This window comes from Ceratotherium simum, chromosome 34 (genome assembly GCF_057802395.1).
Source record: "Ceratotherium simum simum isolate JZ-2026a chromosome 34, ASM5780239v1, whole genome shotgun sequence".
In the NCBI taxonomy this organism is placed as follows: domain Eukaryota; kingdom Metazoa; phylum Chordata; class Mammalia; order Perissodactyla; family Rhinocerotidae; genus Ceratotherium; species Ceratotherium simum.
This window is the reverse complement of record NC_141933.1, coordinates 4,092,503-4,116,264: the sequence shown is the minus strand read 5'-3', so window position 1 is coordinate 4,116,264 and position 23,762 is coordinate 4,092,503. Positions and strand designations below refer to the sequence as shown.

General features: G+C 57.2%; 1 protein-coding gene across 1 annotated transcript in view; it reads left to right on the top strand.

The window, feature by feature from the left end:
* Positions 1–23,762, top strand: part of ANO1 (anoctamin 1) — an 89,039-nt gene that overhangs the window by 48,078 nt on the left and 17,199 nt on the right. The window contains exons 13-21 of the mRNA XM_087422508.1: positions 9,306–9,388; positions 11,434–11,445; positions 12,059–12,130; positions 15,343–15,417; positions 18,179–18,380; positions 18,583–18,694; positions 20,061–20,118; positions 21,888–21,988; positions 22,693–22,838. Coding sequence (XP_087278634.1) covers positions 9,306–9,388; positions 11,434–11,445; positions 12,059–12,130; positions 15,343–15,417; positions 18,179–18,380; positions 18,583–18,694; positions 20,061–20,118; positions 21,888–21,988; positions 22,693–22,838 — 861 coding nt within the window. The remainder of the gene's footprint in view (positions 1–9,305; positions 9,389–11,433; positions 11,446–12,058; positions 12,131–15,342; positions 15,418–18,178; positions 18,381–18,582; positions 18,695–20,060; positions 20,119–21,887; positions 21,989–22,692; positions 22,839–23,762) is intronic.

Here is a 23,762-nt window from a genome sequence, read left to right as displayed (position 1 = left end):
AGCGCTCGGTAATGAAAGGTCTTCCACGAGGGGCGCCAGGTGCGGCTCCTTGGGGAGCAGAAAAGTTCTGTTGGATCCTGGCCACTGCGAGTTCCTTCTTAGGAATACCAGCGCGCCTCCCCCTCGTGCTTCCCTGTCACCTGCGGGAACCCCTGCAGGACAGGTCAGGTGCGGCTGCCACACCCGCGGGACGAGCCTCCCCCACCCAGGCCTTCTCCTCTTCTGCAGTCAGCCCTGGAGTGGACACAGGCCACGCCACTCTTGCCGGAGACTCAGCCCGGCCCTGCTTCCCATGTGGCAGCTCTGGGCTTGTCTGTCCCACTTGCCTGAGCAGCAGATCTGGGTCTGAAAGTTTAAAAACCGATGGTCTCCCTCTAGTTCTCAAACTGGGTCCCACAGGCTGCTGCTGGGTTCCCTGTCAGACACGAGGGGTAAGCCAGGACGAGGTGCGGCGAGGGAGGTGTCCGGGTGCTCAGTGTCGGGGGCCCATCCACACTTGCCAGACCTTGAGAGTGTCATTACATCCTGCACCGTACATGCCCTGCTTGCCTTCCCCTAGTCCCAACCCTGATTTAAGCTGATGTCAGGCCCTTTACCAGTTTTACGGTTTGGGCTTCCGTGATTGGGGAAGACAGGCTGAGAAGGTCTGGAACCTCAGCTGGAGCCCACAGCCCCCTTTTCATAAGCGAGAACCCCGGGGAACGTGAGGAGAGGGGTTTCCTGGCGGACATCACCGGTCCCTGTGACCTGGCGTGGGCACCCTCATCTCAGCAAAGACAGACGCGTGGGAGCCGCCTTGAGACACGCGGCAGACGGTCAGCCGTGGACTGTGCTAGCCTCCGCCGTTCGAGGCCTGGGCAGAGCAGAGCGAGGGGGCAGGTCTTGTGTTCCGGGAATTCTGGGCAGAGTTGGAGACAGACACCTGCAGAAATAAGCGTAGCCTCGTGATAAACGCCGGCGCTTCTCTCCGTGGGCAGAGGCGTGCGTGTGGTTTTCCCGACGAGGCGGAGAGTCAAAGGCAGGTCAGCAGCTCAGATAAGGGGGAGATTTCCACCGTGAGCCCCCTGCATCGCTGGGCTGGGCTGGCCAGGGAGGTGGCGAGTGCCCTGTTCCAGGAGGCATTCAGGGTGAAGTTGGAGGACTCCTCGCTGGGGCTAGCGCAGAGCATGCGGAGGTGCTGTCCATGCCTGGTCCAAGGTGGCTTCTGAGACGATTCCCAGGGCCACACCCCAACTCTGGTTATTAATTTGGGGGTCAGTCTTGCTATAAATTTAGGGTCAGTAGCCGTCAGTCACCAAGCTGGTGTGTATGTGCCCGACATTGGGCCGGATGCCCCTTGACCTTCATCCCACTGCGTCCCCACAGCTGACGCTTTGTCCCCATTTCACAGAGGAGGAAGGTGGGGCTCCTCTGGCAGGGCCGGGCACCGAGCCCACATCTCTCTGAGCCTGTTCTCCCTCCGCTGCCCACCGCTGCCTCTCTGGACCCTGCGTCCACCGCGAACCATCCCCTTGAGCGCCCCCACCGCCCCTGCTCCCCATTCCCAGCCTCCCTGGCCCTCCCCAAGACCTCAGCACTGGTCAGCTCCTCCCTCCCTCCCTCCCCTCTCTGATCTGGGCCCTGGAAGCTGCAAGCTGAGGCTGGAACACCTCCTGGCTGGGCGCCCAGCCTCCTGGCTCCCCTGCCCCAGCTGGGAAGGTCCACCCGCAGCTCCCACAGGGGAGCTCAGCTTGCACGGGCTGCCGGCTTGACGGTTCCGTCCAATTCAGTAACTCAGTGGGGCTGGCCGTGCAGCGGATGGTTGGACACAGTCAGGCGGTTAATGCCCCTGTCCGGGCCAGACTCGGGTTCAAATCCCAGCTCTGTCACCCCAGCTGTGTGACCTCAGGCAAGTTGCTTCTAGTCTCTGGGCCTCGGGTCCCCGTTTATAAAAAGGACATAGTAATACAACCCCCCTCAGAGGGTCCGAGGGAACATGGAAAGAGTGACTGCTTGTGACGTTCCTGGGGCTGTGCCTGGAGCTGGTTGTCACGTGTGCTAGCTGTTACGTGGGTTCAGAGCACGTGCTTTTTGAAAGTGTGAAAACAGCCTGGACCCTAGGAGAGCTAGAGCTCAGACCCAGCCTCTCACCTGGTGCTTGGAGGCCTCTGTCAACGATGTCACTTCATCTCCTCCAGAAAAGAATGCGAGCTCAGTTAGCTGGCCCTGCCGAGTGCCAGGCACTGTTCTCCGCACCTTACGTGTGGTGACTCATTAATTCCCCCAGTGACCCGAGGAAGTAAATAGTCGTATCACCCCATTTGGCAGATGAACAAATTGAGGCCACTTTCCCAGGCTTGCACCAGCTAATGAGAGGCAGAGGCAAGACTTGACCCCGGCATTCTGAGTCCCCAGCCCCACATTCTTGAAGACCCATATCTCTCCCTCTGCCTGCATGTTAACCGGCTCTAGGTGACATCCTCACTTAACACCTGCCTTGCTTACTCCTGACCGGATTACCCCAAATTTATTCTCTCACCTGGAAGCTGCCCCATCAGGCCCAGACAAATATGCCTCCCTCCCCTTCAGAGCCTGCCCTGAGGACCTACTATGTGCCGGCCCTGGCTGAGAGCTTGGCACAGGTTATCTCTGATCCCACAACAGCCCCGGACGGAGGCTCTGTTGTTATTCTCTGATGAGGACACAACAGCACAGAGAGGTTCAGTGACTTGCCCAAGATCACACAGCTCACAGATTCACAACAGACACAACAGATCCACGCCCTGGCCCGCAGGCCTCCGAGGTCTGAGCTAGTGCCCTGGTCACACCTCTCCAGCCAAACATTGTCCAGGCCCCATTCTGAGCCCTCCTGGGGGAGCAGAGATTTACCGGGAGCGGGTTGTGGGGGACTCAGAGGCAGAAACGCTGCTCAGCCAGCCAGTCCCACAGGATGCGATTAGATTCATTAAATCCCCTCCACTCCCTTCAGTGAAGCCAGATGCTCATGTCACACTTCTTCATTGGGCACCTACTGTGTGCAGAGCGGGGGCCCCTTCACACCCTCAGAGGTGGTGGCCAGCCCTACAGCAGCCCCTCCCCTGGGAGAAAACCAGATGGTTCCGTCCCCCGAGACGTGGGGAAAGGGGCAAATCTGTGTTTCCGACATTTGCCCCCCACCTCCTCCTCCAGCTCCACGCTCACCATGGGAGACGGCAAATGTGCCCGTCTGTCAAGTGCAAGTTCAGTCTACACACTCCCATTTGGGGGGAAAAAATAACAAAAAAGCCAAACCACCCCCGTGGAGCACTTACTTTGGGCAAAAGGAGCTGATTATCAATCCTGCCGGGCCTGAGAAGGAGTGTTGGCCCCCGCCCCTGCCCGCAGGGGGAGGGAGGGAGGGAGCCAGTGCCCCTGTCCCCAGGCCCTCTCACGCTGCTGTCAGGCGTAATTAGCAGAGATCTGCCATTGTTGGTTTTTTAATCCCTTGTTCAATTATTTGCTCGTTACCCTCTAAGGGATCATTTTCCCTCTGCTGTTTCTCTTCCCGCTGTGTCTTGTGTCTTTTCTTCTTCTGTCCTCCCGCTGTTAACATTTCTGCTCCCACAATGACAGGGGGCGACCCGAACCTGTTACTGCCGGGAGCAGGGCTGTGTCACCACCGGAGGACTCGCCTCCCGCCCCGCGGCTTTAACTTTGCGTCCACTCCTCCGTGGGGTCCCGCCGGCCCAGGGGCTGACACGCGGGTCCTGGAGATGCCAGCTCGCCCCTGCCTGCGATGTATAACTTTTCAAAGCCTCAAGTAAGGTGTCACACGAAGCAACTTGGAGCCCCATTTAGGTCTTCGCCCTGGGATCAATTTTCTGAAATTATGGCATAATAATGGGGTTTTAACTGCTTGTCAGTTCCGTGCAGAACAAAGGTGGTTATTCAATTTGAGCCTGGCTGCAAAAAACTGGTGAAAGATGGTCGCAACTTCAGTGCAATGGCAGAGGTGCAATGGAAACCGACCCCGGGGGCCCCGAGACTCTGAATGGAGCTGGCAGGTCACCCCAAGCTGGGGGTGTGTAGGGAGAGCTGTACGGTGCTTCTCTGCTGGAATTGAAAGGCCGTGGTGGGTTCGTGAGCTAGAGCTTGTTCAGAGGACAAATGAGGAGGGTGCCAGGTGAGTCAGCGAGGAAGGGAGGGCTGGAGGCATCTGTGCCTGAACCCCGTCTCCACCGCGTGCCGACAGGCAGGATCGGCGTTCTTCTGCTCCCGCAGCTCCCATCCCCACTTGGAGAAAATGGAGTGTGCGTTGAGCGACCATTTGACTGTGTTGGGAGCCCCAGGTTCATGAAGCTGGTCTCTGCTCTCGGGGTCGAATTTTAAGGAGGACGCAGGCCCTGCTCTGACAGAGTTTGAGTGGTTGAGCCCCCAGGGCCCACGGGCTCAGGAGTGGGTGACAGAGGTCTGGGAGACAAGACTCCAGCCCATAGGGAGCTTGGACCTCACCAGGGAGACGGGGCCGTTCTCTGCGCAGCCGCAGGAGCACCCCAGCATCCTCAGAGCCGGACCGCTGTGGCTGCTGAGATGCTGACATCAGGTCTGAGAGGCTGTGAGGCTCCAACTGGCACAAAAGACAGTTGGAAGGCGGAACCAAGAGCATCTAATGCACATCCAAGATCAGGCCGTCATTGCAGCAACAAAATTTCGGGGGAGAGAGAGCTCGGAAAGGGGATTCAGCAGCCAGCCGAGGAGGCATCCAGAATGAGGGAGATTGGCGTTAGACTTAGGCGCGAAGACAATTTGGACAGGTCGAGTCGAGACAGGGCCGAGGGAGGAGGGGTGGAGGCCACCTGGGAGGAGAGCGTGGGGTGATGGACAGCCGCTAATCTGAGGGACAGAGAGATGGATGGAAGGAAAGAAAGACGGACGACGGATAGATCAGTGCTTCTAGAAGCCTGTGTAGACAGGCGCGACCCACAGAGCTTGTTCAGATGGAGATTCTGTGTGCCCAGGAATCTGTGTTTTAACAGGCTCCTGGGGGAGTCTGATACAGCGGATCCCAGGCCCACACGGAGACACCCTGGAGGAAAGTGGACAGATTGCCCCCACCCCACAGGCAACCACGCTGTGTGTCCTTCCCGTCCGTGTTCTCTGTACACAGCAGGTGAACACACAGGGGAGTCTATACCCATTGTTCTGTGATTAGCTTTTTTGTTTAATTGAGGTGAAATTCACATAAAGTAAATTTAACCATTTCAAGTGCACAATTCAGTGGCATTTAGTGCATTCACTATGTTGTGCAACCATCACCACTCTTTGGTTCCAAAACATTTTCATCACCCCAAAAGGAAACCCCGTCTCCATAAGCAGTCAGCCCCATTCTCCCTGTCTGCCCAAACTCGGGCAGCCACCAGTCTGCTTTCTGTCTCCAAGGATTTACCTGTAAATATTCTGGATGTTTCGTCTAAACGGAACCATGCCCTATGCGGCCTTTTATTCTATGATCAGCCTCTTAACGAGACATGGTGGAGATCCTTCCAGGTGAGCCAGGTGGAAAGAACGCTCCTCTGTCACACCCTCACCATGGGCGGGTCCCGCCCCGAGCACTGGTGCGGATCAACTCATGGAGACCCACAGACGGTGCTGTTATCAAGCCCACTGTACAGACGTGGGGACGGAGGCTGGCAGAGGCAGGGTGCTCACGTGCCCAGGCTCACACCTGGATTCGATCCGGGGTGGATCCAGAGTCCTTCCTTCATCTGCCGCCTCTGGGCTCCTCTGCAAGAATGTGTTTGTCTAACAAGTGTCATGAAAACAAGTGTTTGAAGAAGGAAGGCTTCAGCTCAGCCACCTGCTTCCGCCCTGGCCCGGATCCCTCTTTGCTGCCTGTGTTTTGTGCTGTGCTGCTCTCTGGGTCCTGGATTTGGGGGGCAGGGTCTTGTCTCTTTGGCCCCCTTTTGTGGCTGCTGAGGTCAAGGCCGTTTCTTCATTTCTTTTGTACTTTGACCAGGTTCAGCACACGGCTTGTCCTCGTGTGGGTGGGAAGCCACCACCCCTGACCCCGGCCGATCTTGGCATCAGAAGTCCTGGGTCCAGGTTTCTGCCGTTTATTAACCAGCGCCTCAGTTTACCTGTCTGTACAATGGAGTGTTATCCCTGTGTCGAGTGCTCAGGGGTGGGATGAAAGGAGATGAGATGGGCGTGCAAAGCCACCGCGCCCCACGCCTGACTCCAGCCAGATGTTGCATGACATCTGTGTGATGGAGTTGGCACGTTGGCGAGGAGAACCATTACAGGAGCCTCAAAGGGCAGGGGTGGGAACCCCGCAGGCCCCACTGCTGTCTGCACAGTTGGTGTCAGGAGGGAAGACTGCAGGGGCACAGTTGGGAAGGACGGACACTCGGTTTTCTTCCTGCCTTTGCCCAGGCCAGAAAGTGGTTTTTCATGATGCCCAGCTTTGAGCTGAGAGCTCGGGACTGCCCTCTCGGCTCGGCATGAGCCTTCACATCTCCCCTCCTGCTGGCCAAGCCTGAACTCTACAACTCTACCCCTTTGCTCCAAAGCAGGCATGGCAAACTCAGTGCCACAGTCCAGGCAATAGAGCATGGTGGGGTCTGTGGCCAAGTGGAGAAGGCATGCCTAAACTTTGTTTGACAAAAGGATGGTCACTCCTCAGCTCCAGCCTTCTGGTGCCAAGGCTTCCAGTTTTTAAAGCATAAGCAGGAAATTCATAATTTTATATAAAATGTCTTTATTTGTTAAACATAAATGAGCCAAATAAGCGTTGTCTATATGCTGTCTCCACTCCCGGCCACGAGGGTTCAGTCTTAGTCCTGGTCAACCCACAAATCTCTCTGGGAGAAGGCCCTTGTGTCTTAAGACATTTAACAGTACAAAATCTAAGCAAGAATGCCTGGCTTCAAATACCAGCTGCCTAGCTGTGTGACCTTGGGCAAATTACTTAACCTCTCTGTGCCTCCATTTCTTCATCCGTAAAATGGCAATACAAGTTTTGCTTTAATAATCAGACTACTTATTATGACTATGATTATTATTCCCTTCGAGAGTCTGTGCAGAGGTCAGTCAAGCACGGTGGTTAAGTATGGACTCTGGGGCCAAATAGAATGAGGTTTAGATCCCACTCCTGCTGTTAGCTGACCCTGGGCAGAGCATTTGACCCTCTGAGGCTCTGTTCTTGTTTGTAAATTGGTGAATGGAAATCACTCCTACACACGGCGTTGTGGCCAGGATCAGGTTAGCTGACGTCAGTGAGTTCCTAGCACAGCGCGTGGTACGTGGTGGTCCTCACCCGGTACCTGCTATTCCCACACTTCGGGCTGGTGAGTGGAGGGAGGAGGAGGTCCAGGGAGTGGAGGTGAGGCTGGGGGAGCCTGGGAATGGGACAGCCAGGACAAGGGAGGTAAACAGGCCAAATCCTCGGGTGTGCATGGAGCCAGCGCTCCCACACGAGTCTGCTCTCACTCGGCCAGAGGTCTGAAAGGAGGCAGAGGAGGACGGAGGAAAAGAGCCAGAAGGAGACATCTCACATCTTCCTTCTCGGGAGGTGCCGCGGCCACAGGCGGGCCTGCCCAGACCACGCGGCAAGAGCCCGGCTTCTCCTGGAGTTCTTGCCACGATGTGGCTCGTATGTCTGCTGAGTACATAGTTGTATCACAGGGAACTACATTTCCCAGGCTCCTTTGCTCTCCCATTTCCTGGTGGGTTCAGCCAATGGGAAGCCCTGATGGGAGATCAGCCGGCGGAGGAAGGGCGAAGCCAGGGTATTTCTGCCCGTCTGTCTCCCTGTGCTTCCTGGGGCATCCCTGGTGGAGGCTTTGTCTTCTCCCTGGCTCTCACTTCCACCGGAAAGGCCTCCCTCCACGATCCTGGCTTCCTCTGGGCAGCCCCAGTTTCTGCCTCTGGTAACACCACCCCCCATTGTCCCATCACCCCTAAATTGGCAGCGGCCTCCTGCTGTTGCTAATCTCTGGGTGGTCTCACCATCCCTTGCTTGTCTTCTCAGCTCTTCCAATTCCCAGGATTAAATTACCCCAGTTTGAAAGACCTGGAGAGGTTCCTGTTTCCTGGCTGGGCCTGGCTGGCGCGACATCTGATACTTAAAGAGTTACCCATTATGCACAAACCCATGCAAACTCGGAGGCCCTGTTTTCACCTCACTTTAGGGGGGCACGTTCTGTGTAGACCAAAGCTCTCTGCGCCGGGAGATGAGTCAGAGTCAGACCCACTTGTAACCAATTCCAAAGCTGCCTTCTTTCCCAGTAAAGGACCACGTTGGTGAATTTGCACTCAAGTTTCACAGTTACACGTCTCATTTTATTTCCGTCTTGACGCCACCACTTATCAGACGAGCCATTTAATTCCTCCGAGCCTCGGTTTCTCCTCCGTAAAATTGAGGAAAGACTAGCACCTCCCCTCTAGGATTACTGTGAGGTTTAAATCAGATTAATACTTTAGGTGATGGCTCTTCAGTGCCTGGTACAACAGCTCAAGGATCCTGGGCTCTGGATAACTGTCTGACCACTCTGGTGGTTACTCCAACCCTCGGCCTCTGCTGATTGTTCTGTATGGGGGGAAGCATTAATGATAAATGATTCACCCAGTTGCATCTCCCTTTGCGAGTCGTGTGCTCATAAAAGCCATTCATTCATTCAGTGAGCACCTGTCTGTGCCAGGCACCGGGCTGTGTGCTGGAATCCAGATGAGCGAGGCCCCACCCCTGCCCCACACACAACAAGGGCCACTCGACACGGAACAGGGATCAAAAGTGGAACAGCGTGCACACTGTGAGCAGGAGAGGTCCCAAGAGGAGTTAGTTTCTTTCTGACACTGAGGAGAATGGTCAGAGGCTTCCTGGAGGAGGTGGCGTTTGAATTATCTTAAGTGTGTTGGGAATACGAAGCAGGATGTAGTGGCTAAGAGTGCAGCTCAGCACCTGTGTGGATTTGAAGCTGGAGTGAGTGGCCTCGGCCCACCCCTCACCCTTTCTGACCTCAGGACCCCCACCTGTTAACCTGGGGTCCCCAAGATCGATGGAGCAGGATGGGTAAGAGCGCAGGCCCTGGGACCAGCCCGCCCGGCTCCTCACTGGCTGGCAGGACTTGATTTCCCGTGCCTCAGTTTCTCCCTCTGTAAAATGGGAAGGTGATCATCCCTGCCTCGCAGGGTCGGTGGGAGGGCTGAACGGGTTAGTTCACGTGAAGTTCTGGGTCCAGCACGTCGTCACCCTCGCTCACCAAGTGGCACAGAAGAGGAGAACGCTTTTATGTCATCGGATGTTTCGGGGGCGTCCCTGACTTTCTGGTTTTCGTCCCTGCCTGCAGCCGCCACCTTCATGGAACATTGGAAGCGGAAACAGATGCGGCTCAATTACCGCTGGGACCTCACAGGCTTCGAGGAGGAGGAGGTGAGTGGGTTTGGCGCCGCGCCCCCCACGCCCTCCCCCGTGTCCCCCTGCCCCCGCCCCGTTACCTCCTGGGGACTCACATGGAAGCCGGAGGTCGTAAAGCCGGGGCGAGGCTGTGCCCCCGCCCGCTTCTCCCCTCATCTCCCTGGTGCCTGAATCACCCTCGGTTGTTGGGGCGACCGTTTGATGTCTGCTGGAGTGTTTTTGATCTCGATGCTCACATGGACGCGCCACCCACCAGCGCAGTCGGGGACGCATGCCAGGGCTCACCGCGCTGACCTCATCGTGTCTGGGGGAGGCCGGTGGGTCTGGGGAGGGGACCGCCGCCGCCCACGAGGCTGAGTCCCCAAAGGCAGCTCTGAGCCTTTGCCCTGGTGCCAAACCCGCGCTCCTCAGAGCCAGCTCCCCGCCTACAGTGGGGCGCGGCTGAGAAGCGGGAGCAGATCCCTCCCCAAGAGAGGCTGCACCAGATGCTGGGCGTCTTTCTGCTCCAGAGAGGGGGGCACGCGGGTGGCCACTGCGATGGTGGCGAACCCCTCTCCCCGGGTTCCTCCGGAGAAGCTGGCCGCTGCCCTGTCCCGAGTTGCCAACTCCAGCCGGAATTCCCATGGCATGAGCGGGAATGAGAAGGAAAAACGGTCCCCACAAATAGCCACGGCGCAGGGCAGAGCTGTAAGGTGTGGCCTGATGACAATACCTAGTTTTATAAAACACCGCACGCTTTTTTTTTTTTTTAAAGAGAAACTGCTCATGCATTTTCGTTGTCATATGAAAATCTCGCCCATCAATTTTTTAAACATCCCTATTGCATTTCCCACACAACGTGCTTCCTCCTGAGACTGGATGGGTGGGTCAGTCTTCAGCCGAGTGTGTAGTGTAGGCGGAGAAGCTGGAGCACGGGCTCTGTGCTGACAATACTGTTGAGAGACAAGGGGGCTAGAGGCTGCTGGGAGAGGCATGGTGGCTTAGAGATGGCAAAGCGGCCATCTGGGTCCCAGCAGCCTGGGTGGCATCCTGGTTTGGCACCGCCCTCGCTGTGTGACCTGGGGCCAGTCGCTTTCAATCTCTGTGCATCAGTGTCCTCACCTCTCAAGTAGAGACTGAAGAATGGTCCTCATTCGAGTTTGAGGGGAGCTCAATGGGTCAACAGATAAAACGCACTTAGAGCAGAGCCCAGTAAGTGCCCCATAACCGGTCACCCGGCTAGCCACCTCTGGGCTCAGCCCTCTTCCACAGGGCTCTCATTATCCCCTGTCGCAAATGGCGAGACCAAGGCGCATGCACCCAGTCCGTGACATGCGGCTGTTCTGGGGTGGAGCCAGGTTGTGGAACCCGGCAGGGTCTGGGTCAGCCGTCTGCCTGGGCGGGTTCCTTCCTTGTTCCTGTTTCAATGAGAAAGATGCAAATAGAACAAACAGCAGTCGTCGTCCTATTATTTTAGAAGATTTAGCATGTCCTTTTCATGACGTCCCTGTGGTTGGGGGAACATTGGGGGATGGGGGCCAGTCCCCTTGTTCAACCCCTGGGAGACCCATCCCATGATCTCTTCACGCTGACCGCTCCAGTGCCTGATTTGGGGACAGCGATCAGCGCCATTGGGCACGGGGCTCAAGGGGTCTGAATGAGTTATCCAAAGTGAGCCCCCCACGGCTGGCCAGGGCCTCTTTGGGGAGTTAATCACCTGGGGCAAAGGGATGGCCTCTCCACACAGTTGGAACCCCAGGCGTTGGCTCCCAGAGTAGAAGGAGTGTGTCCGGTCGACCGGCCTGTGTGGCCTTCCCTGAGTCGAAATTTCAGTCCGGCGCCCCCTCGGGAATTCCTAAAACACGCGAGCTGCAGAGCAGCGGCTGGCGGTCATCCTAAAGTGGCAATGGTCTTCAGCAGATCCGGGATTCGTTCCCCAAGTCCTAGTCCACCTCTGTCCACTTACCTTCCTCCTGGTTCTTAAGAAAATTATCTTTAGAAGACATGGCTTGTTTCTTAAAAAAACAGCACAAGTAATGAAATCTTTTTGTTTTTGTCTTTACGTTTCTGGTTCCCCGAAGGAGGCTGTCAAGGTTTGGAAATTTTTGTCACTCTTCTCTCTTCATAGCCTGTCTCCCCGGGAGAGGGACCTCGCGCACCTGATCCGTCTGTTTCTACCGCGCAGCTCCCCGCAGTTCTTCTACCTCGGGGGGCAGGGGTGGTCTCTGCTTCCCCCCACCTCCGGGTCTCTCTTAACCCCGTCTTCCGTTCCAGCGCCCTTCGCTGACCTGCTCTGGGCTCCCCCGGGGCCTGGCGCCTCTGGTCTGCCCACGCTTGCTGATGCTTTCCTGCCGTCCCTTCTGACCCCCGCGGCTCCTGACAGAACGTTCTCGGGGGCCCGTTCGTAGCTGGCTGTTCACAATGAGAAAGTGGGCCGCGGGGCGGGCTGCAGCCTGGCACAGACTTACCTGCCTCCGGGACACAGAGCCAGATTCTGTGGCCTTCCCAATGGGCTGGGGTTCCCAGCAAGGGGAGAATCCTGGATAGACTGTGCAGAGAGTTCTAAATTAGAAATGGTACCAACCGCCAGCTAGGAACTGGCCCCAAAGGCTGCTCAAGGCAAGTCTATGGACTGAATTTGCCATGTGTGCTCATGTTGAGGATCTCAAACTCACGATTAACAAGGCTCCCTGTTGACTTTCGCAGGACCATCCCAGAGCCGAATACGAAGCCAGAGTTTTGGAGAAGTCGCTTAGGAAAGAATCCAAAAACAAAGAGGTACGGTGGCCGCCGCCAGTTGGCTTTCCCAGTAGTAAAACACTGTATGTTCATCAACAGTATAGACCGGGATCGGCAAACACTGTACGTTCATCAGTGGTATAGACTAGGGGCCAGCCCCCAGACAGGGGCCAGATAGTAAATGTTTTAGACTCTGCAGGCCTCTGTCACAGCTACTCAATTCTGCCATTGTAGCACGAAGCAGCCATAGACAGCAGGTAAACAAATGGGCCTGGCTGTGTTCCAATAAAACTTTATTTATAAAAATAAGCAGGGGGCCGTATTTCACCAGAGGCCGTAGTTTGCCAAACCTGCTATAGATCTACCTTCTTAATCTACCCTGAGGGTGATCTCAAATTTCAGCCAACATTTCAACATCAAGAACCAGGTAGCTTGGCAGGTTTTGCAGTACCCTTGATGTTCATGGTGGGCACCCCCTTGTGTTCTGTGTTGAATGATGAAATGGAAGGGTTTGCCCAACCAGGGTCCCTGAACCAATGGCTAGTTCGTTGTTTCACGCACAGACTACGAAAATGAGAGAGATGTTGTTTTTGTGGTGTTCTCAAGGCCATCATCTTTTTATAATAAATGCCTTTCTTTCTCCCCAAACCTCTCATTCGAGTTGGCGGTCTTACGTTCGCAGCCTGAATTCTCACAAACCTCTAGAGGTTCTTGGCTGTTTTTTTTAAGGAGGTATTTTTACATGACCTGGGATAAGCACGGAGCCCCCCACCCCAGGCCCTTGTCAGCCTCTAACTGTGGCTGGGGACGTTTGCACCAGTATTGAAGGGATGGGGAACAGTTGAAAGATGCTCTTCCCAGCTCCCACATTTGCTCTCTCGGCCTCTGGGACTGATCGGGACCAACCCCGGGGTTTATCTTTCCTTGTCATTGTGTCACATGGACAGGGTTTGCTGGTTCAAAGTAGCTGGGGGTCACGATTGCCAAAATCCTATCCGTGAGGTAAAGTGGGTGCACCAGAAGCCCCCTCTGGGGCTCCAGCTCCCGTAACACGGCAAAAATCCAGCTTTGTCCTGCCCCAGCGAGAAAGGGGTGCTCCTCTCTGAACACCCTCTTACAGTCTGAGTGGGTGCCAAAAAAACAACCACAAAAGTATGAGTTGTCTCCCCAAATAAGGAGACTGCCTTTTCAATTTAACAGATCAGAACGTGTGCGCCTTCCAGCGCATGCTGCCTTCTGAGCAGCCACTCTGTGGCCCTGAACGGCTCCGTTAGCCCCTCTGGGCCTGTTTCCTCCTTCTAAAGGGAGGGGCGTGGACGCCACTGCCTCTGAAGCCCTGCAGGCCTCCACTGTGGGCCACTGAGACCCGTGTTCAGTGCGGCATCCTCAGCCCCAAGACGGTCCACCCCGTGGCTTTACGGCGGCACCTCTTAGCGTGAGCATGGATGGGTATTCCGTTCCTTCCTAAGGAAAAAAAGAAAAGCTTTGTGGCACACACCACATCCGTTTAAGTCAAGGGATTTAATCAAGCTCAAACGGAGGATCTGGGCAGTGGTGCCGGGAGCATCTCCCAGACCCTCCGTCACTCTGTCTCTTGGCTTTGACCCAAGGTCTTTGATCACGTGAGAGCAGCAAGGTCTGGGGTTAGTCTCTGCCGGGTCCGATGGTGACCCCAGGCCCTGTATGCTTCTGGTGGGTACATCCTTTATTTCCTCTTCCATCTCATTGGCTCCCAGCGGCTACTTTATGGTTTTCATTTTTCCCCCAGCTATGGCACCAAATTCGTTCAGGAGAAAAGAAAAAAAGATCCAGCCCTTAATTGGTATATTAGCTTAACGAATCGGGGTGTGGCTTCCTTCCCGTTGGCGTAAAATGCTCCGAGTAATCCATGCCTTTGCACAAAATGCACCATGTAAGTGACAGACCCTGTCGGGCAAGATGGGTGTTCCTGAGCTCCCTCCCGGGCTGGAGTCTTTGTCTCAAAAACTTCGTCTCTGTTTCCGTGACCTTTGTCGCAGCCTTTCTTTTAGAATGTGGGTCTCGGCCGTCTCTTGTTGGTTTAAAACGCCCGGGACCTGCGTCAGCCTTGGCAGCGAGCACACCACGGGGCGAGCCTGCTGCCAAGGGGGCGACGGCGGCCTGGGCGCCTGAGACCCCACCGTGCTCTCTTGTTCCCTCCACCCGCCCTCAGAAGCGCCGGCATATTCCGGAGGAGTCAACAAACAAATGGAAGCAGAGGGTTAAGACAGCCATGGCGGGGGTGAAATTGGTACTTTTCTCTCCTTCGGGGGCCACGCGAATCTTGACTGTGGGCGGACGAGCAAAGTCCGTTGTGTTTTCCTCGACAAGCTCTGTTGTATTTTTTTTTAACCCCCACATCTGTGTTTCTTTGCCGTCCTTCCGCACCCAGCGAGCTGTGACGCGTGTTGAGATGTCACTGCATGGCTACGGTGGGTTCGTGTTGGGGGGAGGGGGCTCTGGCCTTACTCTGAGCTTGTGAAACCTGCTTGTCACAGCTGCCTGCGGCCGTCCTCGGTCCTCTCGTTAACACGCATGCCACCCACCCCTGGAATGAGTGGCCTCCAGTGACATGCCCTCGTCCGCGTTCCTTGACCTAATACATGCATTTTCCCATTTAAAAATCCTCCCCCATCCTTGAAACATCCCAGGTTAGCAACAAGCTTCTGCCTAGGTTCCTCCAGACCAAGCCATCCCCGAGTCAGGGAGCCTCCGGGCCGCGTGTCGCCACGGCGTGCCGTTGCTACGCGGCCAACAGCGTTTCAACTTGTCGTGCTAGTTGCGTGTTTCGACTCGCTCTGCAGAGGAAAATAACTATTATGGTCTGGGTGGCAAAGGGCAAAACATCTTAGATCTTCTAGCCTTAGAAGTGAGACTTTCATCTCAGAAATGGGTTCCAGATAGAGGTTCTTCCAGACGTGGATCCAAGAGTCTGATTTAGAAAAGGGTTTGGCGCTATTGTGCCCCGTGCACAGGGGAATCACGTCGTTAAACAACTCTTATTTCTATTATTACATGACATCATCGCGTAGGTGATGACCTTCTCTGAATGCTAGATGTTTGCATCGTACATCACCTGCAGCCATTTTTTAAAGTTTCTCAGTATTTCTGTTGTCCAGGTTGTTCACGCAAACACACGCGTGCACACACACACACACGCATGCACACACACAGAGACTTCTCTCCACCGTGATAGTTCCCACCAGGTGACCCTGCATTGTTTCGTATTGTAGACGGACAAGGTGAAGCTGACCTGGAGGGACCGGTTCCCAGCCTACTTCACCAACTTGGTTTCCATTGTCTTCATGGTATGTTCCGGAAGGCTGAGCGGGGAGGAGAGCGGGAACCCCACAGGGAGATGTGCGGCGCTCACCTAGACTAGGTTCCGCCGTCAGCGTGGCGTTGGCTTTGACCCCGGGGCGTGGTGGGGCGGTGGGGGTTGGGGAGATTCCTCCACTGCCTGTAAAATGGGAAGAGGCCACGCTTCCACCGTGACCCTGGGGGCTCCTTGTAATTAGTCATTCAAACCTGAGATTTCACAGATCGTATTTAAGACGAAACTAAGTTTTAAAGAAAAACAGTAAATAAATAATGCAGAGACAGGACAAAAATTAGGATGGTGCCACTCAGGTGACTGCGGGTCTATGACTCTAGGCTCGTGGATACTGCTGATTTGAATAAATCACCCAACGCCTTGGCCCCAATTGATTGAGCCTCCTCCCTGGAAAGTCTCAGCCCAGTGCTAGCTGTTCTGTCATCCTCCCCCAAGAGGTCAGGGCCACCTGTGGGCACTATAGAAATGACCGTCCCCTCGTCCAACCCGGGAGCTTTAAATCAGAGCCTTGCACAGCCCCCAACCCCTTGCCTGGCACCCAGGGGCCCCAGGTTGGCCTCCCTGGCCCAAGGGCTGAGCGTGTGCCCAGCTGGCCTGAGAGCCTTGTGACAAGTCTCATTCAGTCCTCATACGTGCCTGTACCCGTCCCATCCCCCTCCTGCTGATGAGGACACTGAGGCGGAAGCTCTGGCCCCCTCCTCAGGCCTCCAGCCAGGAGGTGGTGGGGCCAGATGCCACTCAGGCCGTCTGCCCCAGGCCCTGCTCTTCTGTAGGAGCTTGGAGACGCAGAGGCCGTCTCCTCCTGTTTCCCCATCACCTCCGCCTTCCCGGGGAGAGGAGGGGGGACATGGAGGCCAGTGCAGGCGGCCCCTCTGTGAAGCAGTTTCCCAGAAGACCCGCCCACCCCTTTGCTTGCATCTGGCTGGTCAGACCGTTTCGCCAGGCCACCCCAGTCTGCAAGGAGGCTGGGAAATGGGCGTGTGGTCCCTCCCAGCAGAGCGGGATAGTAGGGAGGGAATCAGCGGGCCCTTGATATTCTGCTGAGCCCGTCATAGGGGCGTCGGTCACCGTTGTGCCCACGCAGGAGCTACATTCACTGAACAACTATCGGCTGAGCACCTACGATGTGTCCCCGCATCCTGGTGCTGGAGACGCCGGTGTGAACACACCAGCCAAAGCCTGGCCTCCTGGCCCTGCCCTTCCAGAGGGGAGATCGCGCCCAGGAAGGGAGACAGCTGTAGGGTTGCCTGTCGTGGGGGCACACCAGCCCCCCAGCAGGGAGAGGGGGCGCTTTCCTTGCTGAGTCACCCTGCAGGTCTGGCCGCCCCGTGTGCGCCTCCACACGCTGGCACGAGGGACGTCTCCGGGGCCATGGCGGTGCCTTCCCCAGGAGGGGCCCCTTGGCAGGAGTGAGGGATTTTCCCAGGAAAGCCCTCATTCCCGGAGCTGGCTGGGGAGTGGCACCCACACCTTGCCACAGGCCACCCCTTCGTCAGGATGTGGTGTGGGCGGACGTTTTCCTGGGCGGAGGGTGGCCACTGTTTAGTCACCCACAGCTGTGTGCAGAAGAGGAGTTCAGTGGCCCAAAGCCTAAACTAAGAGCTTTCCTCGATTTCTGATGTCTGTGGTCTCCCTCTGGGGTGAGCCAACCACAGCCTTTCCAGCTGCAACCTGGGAGACACACACACAGCCCTGTGCCCCTGCAGGACGGTCCTGGGGGCCACGAGGGACCCTTCTAGCTGGGGCGGGGCTTAACGGGAGTGAGGGACATGGGGCTCGGGGAGCTGCAGGACCTGGAGCCTGCACCCCACAGGTGGGGTCAGGCTTGGCTGCCAGCCCGGTGCAGCCGCCCTCCATCCTCAGCGTGTCCTCAGGATTCGGATTTTCAGGAGTCCTCACCCCAGGGCAGGACAGGGTGAGGCCTGAGTCTTCCCAGTTTAGTTAGGGCCTTGGAGGAAAAGGAACCCAGGCAGAAAGACAGCTCCACACGGAACAAACTTGTCATCCTAGCCAGCTCGCAACCCGGTCTCTCAGGCAGCCGCCAGCCTGAGTTTTATGGGATGTTCTGGTCCAACAGTGGGTTTGGCAAGGTGAGGGGCTCGCTCTCGGGGACAAGCCAGAAGTATGTTGGTGGCTTCCGGGGAGGCTGGGAGAAAGGGCCCAATCCGTTGTCCCAGCCAGACCTGCAGCACTGCCCGCCCAGGATGGGACCACCTTGTGCCCCATCCACCTCCTGTGACAGCAGTCCTTCCGAGAATGTCACTGCTTTTCTCAGAGTCACCCAGGTTTTGGGGAGAAACCCCCACCCCATAGTCAGCCTGCCGTCACACAAGCCAAGACAGCCACTGGGGTTGCAGCCACCTTGTGTCCCTTTGGGGACCTTGGGGGGAAAGAAGGCATGATGCCCAGCAGCGGGCAGCAGCAGAGAGATCCCTTGAAGTTCAGACCCCCCTGGGAAATCCCAGGTCATGCACTGGGTGACCTGGCTTGGTTACCTAACCTCTCTGAACCTCAGTCTCCTCTTCCGTAAAATAGAAACCAGGCCCCCATCACCAGTCTGTGACGATAACACCCATAAGGCCCCTGGCATTTGGTGGGTGACAAGAAATGTCTGTCTTTGTTTTGAAGCTGAAACGCTGCAGGGTTGGGGGAGAGCTGGGCTGAGGGAGTGGAAGAAGGAGGTCCAATGAGACCCGGGTGGGCCCAGCCAAGAGCGCGCCCTCCTCTCTCTGCAGATCGCAGTGACCTTCGCCATCGTCCTTGGAGTCATCATCTACAGAATCTCCACAGCCGCCGCCTTAGCCATGAACTCCTCCCCGTCGGTGAGGTCCAACATCCGGGTCACAGTCACGGCCACCGCGGTCATCATCAACCTGGTGGTCATCATCCTCCTGGATGAGGTCTACGGCTGCATAGCCAGGTGGCTCACTAAGATTGGTGAGTGCCTGCGTTCTGGGGCCACGGTGCCCCGGGCAGCATCACCTGTGGCCCCGGGCCGAGCCCTGGAGCCAGGCAGCCCTGAGTCGCCTCCCTCCTGCTGTGGGACCTTGGGCTGGTCACTTATCTTCTCTGAGCCTCAGTGAAGTGGTCAGCCTGGACCATGACGGCCGCTCAGCAGCATGCATCTCCCTCCTTCTAGAGGTTCCGAAGACAGAGAAGAGCTTCGAGGAGAGGCTGATCTTCAAGGCTTTCCTGCTGAAGTTCGTGAATTCCTACACCCCCATCTTTTACGTGGCTTTCTTCAAAGGCCGGTAGGGACTTCCTCGGTTACTGGGACTCACGCCTTTCCCCAACTCGCTCCTCCTGGTCCAGTGGGAGGCTCCCCTCCCCGGCTCCCTGTGGGTAGGAGGCACGGGGCCCAGGAAAGCAGTCGGCGTGCCTCCCCTGCCGCCGGGTTCCAGGAGAGGCCTGGCTTCTGCTGGGATGCTAGGCGTGGGCATCCTGGACGGCAGAGACCCTGGGCCTTGGGGACCCCAGGCAAAGGGGACCCCAGACAGTGGGAACCCTGAATATCTGGGACCCCGGCCGCAGGGACCCCCAGTAGTGGGGACCCTGAGCAGCAGGAACCCTGGGCAGCAAGAATCCCGGGCAGCAAGAACCCCAAGCATTGGGGACCCCAGACAGTGGAGACCCCAGGCAGTGAGGACCCTGAGCAGCAGGAACCCTGGGCAGCAAGAACCCCAAGCATTGGGGACCCCAGACAGTGGAGACTCCGGGCAGTGGGGACCCTGAGCAGCAGGAACCCTGGGCAGCAAGAACCCCAAGCATTAGGGACCCCAGACAGTGGAGACCCCAGGCAGTGGAGACTCTGAGCAGCAGGGACCCTGGACAGCAGGGACTCTAGAACAGGGACCCCGGGCAGCAGGACCCCAGGCGCTGAGCTGGAGATGCTCCCACAGTGGGCCGGGATGACTCAGGAGGGCAAGGACCACAGGAGAAGGTGTAAGAAGTGCAGCCACTGGCCAGCTGGGTGTTCCAGGCTGGTGGCAGGGTGACACCCGTGCCTGGACCCTCTGGAGCTGTCCTGGGCCTGGAGGGGCCTGTAGCCCACTCAGCAAGACTCCCACCCCACCTCCAGCCAGGGGCTGGCGGGTCTGATCCCAGAACCCCTCCAAAGGCTCCTTCCTCAGCACCACATGATTTACAAGTGCCACGGCCACCCTCCCGCCCGGGGGTCCCAGAGCCAGGCCACAGTGTCCAGGCCCCACCGAGAGCATCCACGACAAGGGAGCAGGCTCTCACAGGGCCCCCGACCCCGCCCACCCCACAGGAAGCTGAGAGACTGCCTTGGAGGCCACCCCGTCCCCTCCTGTCCGAGGTCCCCTGTCGTGTCCCGGCCGTGGCAGGTGGCGTGGTCTGCACCAGGCAGCTTTGCCTTAGCCCCCTCCTGGCCCCCTTCCCTCCGTCTGCCCCTCAGCCTCAGGGGTTGCTGTTGAAGTTCCCTTTTCTGACCCCTCTGTGGGGCTGGGAATCACGTGAATATCCACTGTGGTAGATGTTTAGCCGATGAGGGGCAGGGAGAAACCTGGGAGTGCACTCAAGGCTCCGACTTGGGGACCACACCGCCTCGGGGTCTCCCAGGCCGGTCCCTCCTCTCTAACTCCCCCATCATTGCAGGTTTGTGGGCCGCCCGGGCGACTACGTGTACATTTTCCGTTCTTTCCGGATGGAGGAGGTAACTGAGATTGTCTGTTTCCCGGGGCCCCTTCTCTTCTGCTCCCCGATTTTCTCCAACTTGGGAGAAGCAGACGGTGCATGTTCCTGGTGGAGTAGCCACAGTCTCCTCCCTCCTTGGGGGAATCCTCCTCTGTTCTCGTTTTCTGTCCTCGGGCCAGTGGGAGGGGCTTTGATCCCATCTGGTGCGTCCATATAGGATTACCCTAAAAGGAGAAAGTCTCTTCAGAGTCAGCGAAACAAAACAATTCCACCAACTTTTTTTTCTTTTTCTATAAGACCTTGAATGTTTTTCTCTGTGGTTAGGATGAATGAGTGAGGCAAAGAGCAGAACTCAGCTACATTTTTTTACTTGAACATTGAAATGCCCACCTCTCTCCGTCCAAACACAATGCTGGTGACCTTTGGCTTCTGCTCAGGGGTTCCAGCCACCGTGGGTCTGGTTAGTGCGCCAGCCGCCTTCTGCCACAGGGTGCTGGCCCCAGACTTGCTCCACCGGCTCCATCAGACCAAGCCGGGGCTTCAGGGCCTGTCTGTCAGTGGTTCAGGTCTCGGTGGAACCAGCTGGCATTTCCAACTCCCAGAATAATTCAGCTTATCGGAAAATAAGGTGGTGGGTCTTCCTGGTAAAGACCCTGTGAAACAGAGTAGGGAAGATTCGTGTGAGCATCAGGTGCGGGGTGATCTGGGTGCCTGGGGCACAACCTCGAGGTTCAACCACCTGAGTGTCAGCCCCCAAACCTGCCACGACGTGGGCCTCATCCACAGTACCGGATGTTTGCAAAAAGCCCGTAAAGTGCTCCCACATTACATGACGCGTCCTTTACCTAGATGATATCCTGTCGAACTCTGTAGTGGTTGGAGAAGTTGGGGAAATGCCTTTGTAGAAGACAGTAAAGCAAAGGACATCACTATTTTTTATGAAGTGATGACTCTCCAACATACATTTTTTGGTAACGGTATAAACAGTTTTGCTTGGGACTCGTCGAGGGGTCAGCTGTGCCCCAGGGGGTCACCCCATGTCCCTTGAGTTCTCTTCGCTCGGATGAGTTAGCTTCTCACCCATCACCTGCCTGCCTGGCCCCCGGCCTGACGCAGCACGAGCCCACTAAGGACGGGGGCACAGGCCTCGGAGGGGTGGCCGGCTGCCCCACCGCGTGGCTTCCCACCTGCACAGGCCCCAGCCTGCCAGGCCCCGGGGGACGAAGAGGAGCCCTGAGATCCGGTCCCACCACTGCCCACTCCCTGGCAACGTGCTCCCCTCTCCGAGCCTGTAGGCCGGGTGTATTAGCTTCCTGGGGCGGCCGTAACAGAATACCACAGACTGGGGGGCTTAAAACAGTAGAAATTTGTTATCTCACGGTTCTGGAGGCCAGAAGTCCAAAATCGAGGTGTCAGCAGGGCTGCGCTGCCCCCAAAGGTTCTAGGGGGTTCTCTCAGGCCTCTCCCCCAGCTTCTGGTGGCTGCTCGTAGACGCGTCCCGGCAGTCTCTGCCGCCGTCTTCACATGACCTTCTCCCGTCTGTGTGCTTGTGTATTTTCTCTTCTTATAAGGACACCAGTCACTGGATCAGGGCCCACCCCACTCCACTGTGACCTCATCTCAACTTGGTCACGTCTGCAAAGACCCTATTTCCAAATAAGGTCACCTTCTGAGGTTCCAGGGGTCAGGACGTGGAGGCCGCAGTTCAACCCACAGCCCTCACTGGGGGCTCCCAGTGTCCTCGAGGGGCGGGGGCGGAGTCTGATGCCCCTGCTCTCTGTCCCGCAGTGCGCCCCGGGGGGCTGCCTCATGGAGCTGTGCATCCAGCTCAGCATCATCATGCTGGGCAAGCAGCTCATCCAGAACAACCTGTTTGAGATCGGCATCCCGTGAGTAGCCTCCAGCCTCGGGTCCGAGTGGAGGGGACTGGGGCCTTGGGCGGATGGGGGCTCTTAACGGGGGTCTGGGTGACAAGTGATGCAGGCTGGACCAGGATGGGGGCGCCAGGAACAGGGAGGTGGTGAGGACGGAGGGGAAGACGGGGCAGTAGCCACCCCACAGTGGACGAGGAGAGGGTGGAGGTCGAGATGACTCCCGGCTCCCCAGCGGGCTGAGGATGCGGGGTACCAATGGGTGCCCCCAAACCCACGTGCTGGCTCCCCGTGGTCGGCTCTGCTTCCTTACCCTGTGCCCTTTGAGGATCACGTCCCCTTCCCTCCGCAAGGCAGCCGGCCCTCCGGAGTCGGGGACGTTGTAGACTATTTCCCATGATCCACGCCCCGCCCCCCGAGTCTGCTTGGGCACGGCCAGACCCCTGACACCGCGGGGTCCTCCCTGGGATTTTAGGCGGCCGTTTGCTCTCCCTGCGCCTCCGTGTCCTTATGTCACCAACATTAGGGTGACACTTGCCTCCCACCCATGGGGGAAAGCACAAAGGGCATCACCGATGGAGACGTCATCGCAAACAAGTTAGTTCGGGATTTGAGACACGCGACGGCCCAGAGAATCAGAAATGCAGCTTGGAGGTGCCGGGCCCCAGCCCCCAAACCCTGCTTCCTGGACCCCTGGCTGAGGGGTGTCATGTTTCTTTCAGGAAAATGAAGAAGTTCATCCGCTACCTACGGCTCAAGCACCAGAGCCCCGCGGACCACGACGAGTACGTGAAGAGGAAGCAGCGATACGAGGTGGACTACACCCTGGAGCCCTTCGCGGGCCTCACCCCCGAGTACATGGAGATGAGTGAGTGGCCGCAGCGGGAAGGAACCCGGTCCCCAGGGACGGGAGGGCTGCAGCCGGGGCAGCAGGGTGGAAGCAGGCCGGCTTGCCGCCTGTGGGCTGGCTGTGGCCCCTTGCACAGAGCAGGCTCTCGGTAGACACCTGGGGATTGAGGCTTGTCACCTGCAATCGTGTCCCTGGACAGGAGGATGCCCAGAGGTGGCACATAACTCTCAGGGGTGGGGCGAGGGAAAGACGGGAAAAGGCCAGGTTTGGCCTCCACGGCAGCCACCCCGCCTCCTACCTCTCCCTTCCTCCCTCTGCTCTGGCCACACGGGCCTCCTCGCTGTTACCCAAATGCACAGAGCTCAAGCCTGCCACACAGCCTTTGCACAGGCTATGCCCCACCTGGAATGCTCTCCCCTATTACTTGCATGACTCACTCTCTCCCTTCCTCCAGGGCTCTGCTCTCAATGTCCCCACTCAGGGAGACCAGAGGGATCTCCCTGACTGCAGTGTTTGAAAGGGACGGCCCCTCCCCTGCACAGCTGTGACCCTCTGCCCCTCCTCAGCTTTATGTTTCCCATCACCAGCTGACACCTTGAGTCCTCATCATCCCTTTTCCATCTGCCTCTCCCGGTAGAATTGAAGCTCTGTGAGAGCAGGACCTTCCGTTTTTTGTTTTTTGGGGTTTTTTTGCTCTTCACTGCCATACCCCTGTACCTAGAACAGGTCCAGGTATACAGTGGGTGCTCAATACATGTTCACTGCATGAATGCATGAGTGAAGGAGGTCAGGAAGATTCATGGAGAAGGGTCTCAGAGCAGAGCGCCCTCTGGCCACCATGGACAGCTATTTAAAATACAGGTTCCCGGGCCCCCATGCCTGGTCTGTGCGGGGTGCGACCCAGGACTCTGCGTTTTTAACACATCCCTGGGCTGCCCTGAG